The sequence below is a fragment of the Sinocyclocheilus anshuiensis genome, unplaced genomic scaffold (assembly GCF_001515605.1).
Source record: "Sinocyclocheilus anshuiensis isolate Anshui unplaced genomic scaffold, SAMN03320099.WGS_v1.1 scaffold454, whole genome shotgun sequence".
Lineage (NCBI taxonomy): Eukaryota > Metazoa > Chordata > Actinopteri > Cypriniformes > Cyprinidae > Sinocyclocheilus > Sinocyclocheilus anshuiensis.
This window is the reverse complement of record NW_015548217.1, coordinates 3,832,205-3,842,904: the sequence shown is the minus strand read 5'-3', so window position 1 is coordinate 3,842,904 and position 10,700 is coordinate 3,832,205. Positions and strand designations below refer to the sequence as shown.

Here is a 10,700-nt window from a genome sequence, read left to right as displayed (position 1 = left end):
TATATTGCTGTAGGGCCAAATGAAACTATCCATGTTTTTTTTTTTTCAATACTTTTTTTTGCACCTTTTTCATGTGCATTATATTTACTGACTCCCCTTACATTAATATCTTGACAAGACAGGTATTTAGACAAAGAAATGCATTTAACTGCTTACGTATGCAGCAGCATAAGTCCTGAAAAGAACCTGCCAGTCAGTCAGTGGGTACCAAATTGAGTTGAATATCAGTACTACAGTGCTATTGTTATTTATTTATTTATTTAACTTTCATATTGACTTGGTACCAAACTGCCGCCACTTTTAATTAATAATAATAAATAATTTATGCATTTAGAAGACACTTTTATCCAAAGTGACTTACAGTGCATTCAGGCTGTACATTTTTTACCAGTATGTGTGTTTCCTGAGAATTGAACTCACGACCTTTAGCGCTGCTAATGCAATGCTCTACCACTGAGCCACAGGAACACTGTCACAACTTTTGACATCCCTAATCCATACTTAGCCTCACTGAGGGTGTCTAGATCTCCTTAGTGAAGTATTAATCTCTGGGGGAAGATAGATTTGCCCTTTGTAAACCCATCCAGGAGCAAACAAACCCATTTGTCGTACACTAGCTATGCATGTAATGTGCGGCTATCTCAGTATTTATGTATTCTGCCTGAGTGAAAGTTGTTTTTGAATGAAGGAAGATGAGCAAGCCTCCCTACCCTAAGTTCAGCTGAAGGAAATTTGCCCTTTACCTCTTGTTTGGAAAGGACAGACACAGTACGCCACACGGTTGCCAAACGCGCTGATCGCAAATAGTTTAAAAAGGTCAACGGCTAATCTGCAGGCGGAACTTTTGAAAGCAGCAGAAAAGGCTTTTTTCATTTGAAGAGGGGCTGGTAGTTTTGCAGTTTCATGACACCGGCTTGTTTTTGTCGAGTGTTAAGTGCTGATTTTTGGAGTCTAGAGGGGGCAAATCATGCTGAGCTGGATGCCTGGTGCAGGTCCATACAGTGATGATGTAGTTCAGTGGTGAGTAAAAAAGACTGGGTTGGGTAAAAAGATTGAGGTCGAAACAAGAAGATTGAATAGAGAGACTAACCTTTGAAGATGGTGTAAAAAAATGTAAAAACAACATTAAAATGGATTGATGAATGCAATTTTCTTCACATATGTTGATGTATTTACTGTTGAAACTGCTGGGGGTCCACAGAAAATGAATGAATGAATATTACTCGAGTCAAATTTGTATTTTTCTTTATTTTATTATAATTATTTATTATTTTTTTTTTTTCTAAATCTAACAATTTTCTTAATGGTGGGTACAAAAATAACTTGATAGAAAGTAAATATTTATTTATTTATTATTTATTCTTTTAATAATGATTTTTAAGAGTGTAAATGGGTTTTATACATACAAATATATAGATGTCTTTATATTTTACAAAGGAGATAATTTGCATATACATAGCTTCAAAGCTAACAGACATCGATTAGAAGCCTTTCATGGAGTCTTTCATGTTGATATAAAATTATATGAAAGAACACATCCTTGTTTCTCAACCAAGAGCTGTAATTTTTTCCTGATACCCAATACTCAAAAGACACAGATTTGCTGTTTATGTATAAGCCATGTTGCTTTAGGGATGTTCTGGTTAACCTTCTAAATTGATATAATCAGAGGCCGATACAGTAGTTCTCTTATCGTAGGCCAAAACAAAAATGCCTGAAGAAACCAGAGGCATTTCAAATAAAACTGTAGCCATGCCATATGCGTAAACAAGGATAATTCTATTCAGATAAGTATATATGGTATTCCAAAATGTCATGCAATTAAAATCAGATCCATTTGTGTTGCCAGAGCTCCTATGTTTGGGAATTCAACAGAAGATAGTTGGCTTTGATTCATAAAGAACCTTTTACCTTAAAATGAATTTGTATTCGTGCAGATTGATGTAGATACTCTGAATAACAAGTGTTGTGTGTTTTATTAAATAGCAGGATTATCAATAGCTGTTATGTGTTACCTTTGGAGGCCTGTGGTTTGTACTCATTTTATAAAGACTAAGATCAAAGAACTTGATACAGGGATTCAACTTCGACCGTTCCCAGCGTCTCACGTCATCAAAGTAAAACAGCAAATCTACATGAAAAAGCCTGTGATCTATGAGTACCACAATCGTTATGCCTCCATGGGAAGAGGCCAAATGTTCCGAATTGCTATTTTGACTAACAAACAGAAAAGCTAACAAGAAACAAACAGAAAAGTAGTTAGAAGCTGCCCGGTGACCCATCCTCAGTTTTTGGATTAAACACAGTTCAGTCCTGATTGGACACCACGGGCTGAGTCCCGGTTACAAAAAAGTGGTCAGATAAAATAATGACATTGGAATGGGGGTTGCGGGGATGCGTTTGCTGGCTCAGTGGACCTCATTAGTGTCGAACACTTGAGCATGTGCTTGTGTGGAGTGACCATTAGAGCGCTGTCAAAACCGAGAGCGTACAAGAGCGTTTTTTTCTCAATTATCTGCAAACACAGCACACCGTGCACTGAGCAATAGGGCGACGCCATACAGGAAGAACATGTCGATGTGCATATTCAGGGATTATATGGAAGGTACTCTGTCATCTTTCTGAATAACAAAAGCCTGTGTATCTTCCATGCCACAGCCCAGGGGAGACAAATCGCCCTGTAAGCCTGTGTACAGCAAACTCTCAAGTACACCAAAACCAGGATGAAGGTTGCCTCATCACCAAGCCGAGCGTGAGCATCACAATGTACGAAAAAGCAAAACATTGAACAGCCGATTCTGTGACAGGATTATTAGCTTTTGTATTCAAAGTGTCCTTGAGGGTGTTTTGTTCGTGTTGTTGAATTCAACAGGAGAAAACACTTGTTCTGACTTGGAGCTTTTCACCTCACTCTTTATATGCTCTTGGTTTTGAAAAGCATTAGACTTGTGAGGTTGTGAGGAGAGTGAGGTTCAGTTTGTCTCTCTACTGTCAATTGTTAAAGGGATAGTACCCAAAAATGAAAATGACCCCACGATTTACTCACCCTCACTTCTTTCAGACGAATACAATCGGAGTTATGTTAAAAAAAATATCCTGGCTCCTCCAAGCTTTATAATGGCAGTGAATGGGGTTTAAGATTTTGAAGCAAAATAAAGTGCATCCATTCATCATAAAAAGTGCTCCACATGGCTCCCGGTCAGGGCCGCATTAACCATTGGGCTAGGCGGGGCTGAAGCCCCGGGGCCCGAGCAAGGAGGGGGCCCGTGATTGGCTGTGGAGTAGATTGACGGACATCGGTAGCGACGATCGCCAAAGCCCCACCACGCCCCTCACTTTTTAGCGCTATTATTTAGTGGAGTTTTTCCGTAAATTCCATGCATGAGATTAAAACGTCACATTTGAATTTGGTTTACCAATCAAATGCATTTATTATATATTTTACTTTTGAACGAACTGTGCACGTAGCCTATCTATCAGGTGATCACTGCGCCTAATGTCTGCATTCACCTCTCTTCACTTAATTCTGGTGTAATCTAGAAACGGTCATGCAAAGAACAATCTTCATTAACTTGATAGATGTATATTGCTTTTTGTGTTTGAACAAACTCTACAGGGCTAGTAGCCTATATTCGCTTATGGGTTGAGAAATTAATTTTGCGCGTCATGATTTAAGCTTTTCATTTAAACACATTTTAAGTGTTGTGGTTTAAAAACGAATTTAACTGTTCAGGGACATTAAGCAGTGGCAGAATTCATTTTGGCAAATGCGCGCGTTAAGTCGGTTTCTGATACGCGCGGAGCGCACTTGCTCCTACAGCGCCTGACTAAACTAAGAGTTATTTTCGCGCCTTGTGTTTAAATGTTCGAATAGACATAGTTATGTGTCAAAATACCTGTCTCCTCGTCAACACAGTCATTTGTGTCTTAAATTTATCTATCAGGTGATCACTGCGCCTAATGTCTGCATTCACCTCTCTTCACTTCATTCTGGTGTAATCTAGAAATGGTCATGCAGAGAACAAACTTCGATAAGTAAAAATCGAGAAAAAAATTAGGAGGGGAAAACATGAGTTAGTCACTAAAACCCACAGCTAGTTTATTTTACTAAAGCTGATGATGAAGTGGGAGTTGCGGAACAGCAAATGGACCGGACACATGGAGCAGATAAAAACACAGCGTCATCATCCCCACAGATTTTAGGTTAGTTTGATTATTAATTTGATAGATGTATATTGCTTTTTGTGTTTGAAATAACTCTATAGGCCTATATATTCGCTGATGGGTTGAGAAATTAATTTTGCGCATCATGATGTAAGCTTGTAATTTGAACGCATTTTAAGCATTGTGGTTTAAAAACGAATGTTTTATTTTTTTGAGATATTGGAATTGGTAACAAGAATTATGAAATTGCAATGCATCAAAAATTTTGATTGGATAAAAATCCTATTTTAAGCTATATATATCATTATTGTGATGGGGGGCCCTGCAGTAAGTCATGGCCCCGGGGCCCAGTGAGGTCTTAATGCAGCCCTGCTCCCGGTGGTTAATAAATGCTTTCTGAAGTGAATCGATGCGTTTGTGTATGAAATAACCATAATTATCCAAACACATCGATTCCACTCAGAAGGCATTTATTAACCCCCCGGAGCCGCGTGGAGCACTTTTTATGATGGATGGATGCACATTTTTTGGCCTTCAAAATCTTATGAAGGCCAAAAATCAAAACCTATGTCCTTGCAAGGCTGAATATTTCAACAACATTTTAAGTTTCCATAAAACAATATGAGCTGAACGCATGGTCCATAACGTGCAGAGATACTATCAAAAATGTATGTGGAGAAACAATTTACACTTGTAACTGCTAGTAAATTTCACAATTAATTACAAACAATTGTCAAGTAACACATTGAATTATACATTACATTTTGAAATAGAAATACTGAAATAATATTTTATTGTTGTTTTTTTCTTTTTCCTGTGACCCAGCTAAATTATTCCAGTTCAATTATACACTGCACAATTTTCTCACTATTGGCAGGTACAATTGACAAAAGTGTAGTCTAACTGTTATAACTCTTAATCATCATTCCTCAATTATTCACCAACATGCGCCTTTCTGGAGCTAATAACGTCCACAATCTAATGTATGCTGCTTTAATAACTAATATTGGTTTAAAATAAAAAGACAGGCAGGAATTTACTAAATTGGTAATTAAGGAATATTAACAACAATATTGACATGAAAAATAATTTAAAAAACCCTCGCTGCCTTTGGCTGGTTAACTTTAGTAGATTTAATAAGCTATTTAAAAACAAACATTAACATGAAGTGCAACAAGGCTGCATTCATGTTATACGGTAATATTGAGAAATATTAATACCATTTAAAATGCACTGAAAAAATTTGATTAATTGGATGAATGAAACATTTTTTTTCAGTGTAGCTTGTTTGCTATTTTTTTTATATATTTTCAAATGTATTTTTTCTTGTCATGACCAAGTTGAAATTTCAGCATCATTGCTCCAGTCTTTAGTGTCACATGATCTTTTAAAAAACATTCTAATATGCTGATATGCTGATTCTATAATATGCTCAAGAAACATTTCTTATTATTATCAGTGCTGAAAACAGTTTTTGCAGTTTTGCTTTGAAAACAAGGTCTTTAATGACAGATATATATGTGTGACAGTCGTCAGTGATGTGCAAGTGTGGAAGTATACGATAATGTGCATGTGTTGAAGCCTACTGTAATGTGCATATGTTGAGGCGTATTGAAATGTGGATGGATTAAAATCTGAAAAGTTTGAGTTTTTTTTATTTTTTATTTTTCTAAAATAAATGCTTTATCTTCTCATAAGGTTTATTTAGTTAATGTGGAGTTTGATCATTACTTTGTGGACATATGCTTATCTACTCTGAAATAATTCACCCATTGTTATGAATGTGTAAGGTACAGTAAATGTTCCTTGGCCTGGAACTATTGTTGATTTTTTGTTTGTTGTTGTTTTTTTGCTTGTTCACCTTTTGGACTGTGTATAATGAACTGAGCTGAAGTTGAATAGACATGAGTTACAACTTATTGCCTGGTTGTTCCTTGTCTTGATTTAATAATACATATTATAGTGCTGGTTTACATCGTAACTGAACTAATCACTGGTATGGTTTTTACCCCTGGTGCCCAAACCCAATATTGTATGGCCAAATACCGCTACAACTGATCCTAAACTAGCACTGCCTACTTGTGCTAAAATTGCATGAAGTGAATGTTAATACAGAAGGAAAAAGTGTCACACTGTCTCTGAAAGCCACCGTGACTCCTTAATCTTTCAAAATGATTATTTGTCAATAGTCCAAATCATGCTTTTCTCACCCACTGGTTCCAAAATATGATTTGAAGTGTAATGTTGTATGTTGTGCTTGGAAAGCGACAGCTGATTTCGAACATATGTTTCATTATGGATCAGTTCGGCTGTTGGGTTTATCTGAGGTAAAGATCTACTCACTCCCACGCTTGCTTTCCATTAACACTCTTTATTCTGCTTAGTTTAGCAACTGTGTAGGATGCCCAATTAACACTGTGATCCAGTTAACTTCTTGATTGATTAAATTCCTGTGAATTTTGTCTTGGTAATTATAAACTGGAATCCTTAACAGCTCAAATTAATTGAGTTTGTTTTATAAAATGAAACGGGTAAGCTGACCGCCTGATTTGAGAATGTGAAGTAATCATGCTGTCTGTCCATTGATTCTCTGTCAGACCTATATGTGTAAATTTAATTCAGTTTGATAGTGCTGAATAGCCTACTGTGCATTTATATCAAGCAGCAAAAAATGCAGCATTTAGATTGTCAGTCAATTCATTTATTTGCACTTTTTGCAATTTCAGCGGTTCTTGTAATGCACGGTTTTGAATGCCCATTTCCAACCTTTCTTACCATCAGGCTTTTGTACTGTATTTTTAAACATTGCCTGTAGCTCAAATAGTAAAGAGTTAGCAATGCCAAGGTCATGGGTTAGATTCTAGGAAATACTAAAAAAAAATGCATATACAGTTTATACAGAATTTATTTGTTTGTCTAATTTATTTATTTATTGTTCTTTGTTTCTTTACATAATTAATCAGTACAGTTTTAATAGGTACTAGTTTGGGATTAAGATTTTGTAATGTTTTTGAAATTTATTTTATGAAAAGTATTTTATGCTCACCAAGGATGCATTTATTTGATAAAAAATACAGTAAAAACAGTAATATTGTACAAAATTATTAAAATTTAAAATAGACTATTTTCTGTGTTAATATATTTTAAAATATAATTTATTCCTGTGATGGCACAGCTGAATTTTCAGCAGTCATTATTTTTAGTCATCAGAAACCTTCAGAAATCAATTTAATATGCTAATTTTCTGCTCAAGAAATATTTCTTATTATCAATGTTAAAAAAAAAACAATGTTCTGCTTTATATGTTTGTGAATTATTTGAAATAAAAATCTTTTGTAACATTATAAAGGTCTTTACTGTCACTTTTGGTCAATATAATGCATCATTGCTGAATAATTAATTCAAACAAATAAATGAATACATGCATGCATACTTACTTACTGACCCCAAAGTTTAAAGAGTTACTTTTGCTCTATTTTACTTTTACATTCCCAGTAAACTTGGTACATATCGGTGGCATGACCCACCAGAATCACTGTTTTATTGTGTATGATTTGTGATTCATCATTAATGCAGTGCACTTTGTATGTGCAGGTTCTCTCCGGTCAGCGAAAATGCCCCTGTGGGAACGGTCGCAGGAGTCATCTTGGCGGCAGCCATAAACCAGACCATCGTCTACTCCATCATCGATGGAAATGAGGGCGGTGAGCACTAACCAGATTTGCATAATTTGTTTAGAGCATAAGGTGCTAAAATTATGCAGAAAGTGCATGCAATTAAACCATCACTGGAAGTTCTCATACATACAAGAGTATAGTTCAACCAGACTACAGTTTATTCCCTCCTCAGGGAAAAAAAAAAACAAAAGACAAGATTGCGGGAAATGTCACACTGGTATTTTATGAGCTGGATATTACTGTATTGTAATAAATTATAGTTTGTAAGACATCAAGCTCTGGATAATGACAGCCCGCAGACTCCTAGACGGTGTTTCTTAGGTGGCTGTCAGCTGCAAGTTATCAAAAGCTCAGTGAGAGAGAAGGTTTCGTTTGAAGGAGCGCACTTCCTGTTGCCATGTGTCATCGGAAAGCAGGAAGAGGGAGGTGTGCGGGATTAAATCCTCTCTGTTCAGAATGTGTTCAGCCAAAATCACGTTTGAATACATCTGGCGCGGGTTTAAAGCGACGGGGAAATCGTTTCGGTACATTCTCATTAGGCAGAATCAAGAAGCGTAGATAGGTAATCAAAAGGCTGTTTTCATTAGCGCAAACTAGAAAAAGCCAGGAAGAATAAGGTAATCATTCCACCCTCCAAACCGCCTGGATCCAAGGCGTTTAATGCGATGACATCACCCAAGATCAGAGCTAATCCTTTATGAATGTTAATGAGACTCAAGAGGTGGGTAGTGCACTCTGGACCTGAAATCCCAATATAGCTAAGTGCATTAACGATACGCTACACAGAAGCAGGGAAGGGATGAGTTGTAAGACCTAGACTTAGCCGGGCCAAGAATTACTGATTGAGAAATGTCATATTATGGTAAAGGTACAGATGACAATATAGTTATTTGACCCCTGTAAATGCAATGGGAAAAATTAGTTATATAGTAAAGAATCATATGGTAATCCCTATTTTGGATAATCCAGTGAATAAAATCTAGAGAATGCTTTAAAAATGAAAGGTACTCCATTTCATCCCAGAAGTGCGCTTACCCGTACTGAATGTGTACTTCTGAATGTGTGTTTGCAGGTAATAAATTAATTAATTAAATATAGGACCATTTTAGTGTACTTAAAGTACACTTCAATGACTATGTGTTTCTTAGCACACGAAAAAAGTGTACTTTGTAAAAAAGCCAAAATAAAAGTTTAAACTACATTTTCAAACCTTGTTTTAATCTTTTGTTGTGCTTTTAAAGAAGTTCACTTATATGACTAACATACTAAAGTACTTTTAACTGTTGTGTTTTGTATTACATTTAGTTTACAACTTTCTGAAGATTTTAGCATGGTGATGGATATGACAATGTTAATGTATTTGGTCTTGATGAAATAGATCTGCTGCTGCTGTAGGCTATTGCTGTTCTTGTAGATTATTGTATAATTATAAGTACAGGAACTAGCTACTGCAAATACATACACCGATACATGCTGTCAGTATTTAAGCCATACCCCTGCCTCATGAATAGCATATAAAATAACCCATAACAGATTTATACAGGTGGAGCTGGGGAAGGTGGAGGGTTTCGGAGGAACTCTGAAAGTGTGCTGCGAAATTCTCTAGTGAACGCTAAGCAGCCCTTTAAATGTAAAGCAGTAAGCTCATTGGCTGCATATACAACATGAACCAATCAGCATGTGCCTAGTAGTTTAATGCTGTGAATATCATCAGTTCCCTTTCAGTCGGTCACTCTCGACGTCACGTCGGATGACTCTCCGTTCCCTCCTTCAGGGAACGAGAGTTACCATACGTAACCGAGACGTTTGCGTTAACGACCCATCAGCCTGTGCCATCTAGAGTTTCATGACAGAACCTGGCATTTAATACAAATTAACAAGTGAATATGTTATAAATGTACTAAATTGCGACTTCATTTAAAAAAAAAAAAAGTGTAATTTATAATATACAAGTATATTTTAGTTTATTATAAATGCTTGTCAGTATTCGGCAGTACACTTTTACCATATTTCAACAACAAAAGTAGTTATGAATTTACATATAGAGATGTACTTAAGTCCTACTTAAGTGGGTCAAAAAGCACTCTTAAGTAGGACTAATTGCATTTAAGACAAATTTAAACTACAACACATTGTAAATTAATTATAAATAACATGCAATTAAGCATCCAAAAAACATTAAATTCAATGTAGACTTAAGTAGGCCTATGTTATTTTAAAGTATATTATTTCTGCAATCTGTACTCTTTTTTTAAAAGTATGTGTAAGGGAAACGGGTCAATTTAGCTCAAAGGGAATAATTTAAGATTTTGTAGGGAATTTGGACAGAATCACTGTTTTACGGCTGATTGAGCACGCTCAAAGAGCGCAAAAAGTGATGACTGAAAAGCACGGCTAGAAGCCATGACCAAAAAAGCTAAAGAGCTAAAAAGGCGATGACTAAAAAGCCGCTTGGCTAAAAGCGAAAAACTAAATGCTAGACGCAAAAAGCCAAAAGGCATGCTAAAAGCGATGATTTGATGGTGTCCTGAGTATTTAAACTGGGCTTTTGGACACATCCCAAATGGTGTTTTGACCAATTAGACACTGTCTTAGCTCTGGGTGTTGCTATATTCCTCCTCCCAATTCATAAATCAAATGTTATCTCGTCAGTCACATGGTCTAAGATTCAAACACACACATACTAAACATGAATATGAAGTTATTCAGTAGTTATTAAAAAGACATACACAATATGTGATTAAAACATGATAGTCTAATGTGTGGATTAGATACATACTATGGAGTTAAGCAATGGACTGATATTAGTTTAAGCCTTTTTTAGTTCATTTTGGTGCATCTACATCTGTAAAAGACTGT

General features: G+C 36.0%; 1 protein-coding gene across 1 annotated transcript in view; it reads left to right on the top strand.

The window, feature by feature from the left end:
- The window catches only part of LOC107654051 (protocadherin-15-like), a 224,722-nt gene that overhangs the window by 181,104 nt on the left and 32,918 nt on the right, over positions 1-10,700 (top strand). The window contains exon 27 of the mRNA XM_016440948.1: positions 7,759-7,868. Coding sequence (XP_016296434.1) covers positions 7,759-7,868 — 110 coding nt within the window. The remainder of the gene's footprint in view (positions 1-7,758; positions 7,869-10,700) is intronic.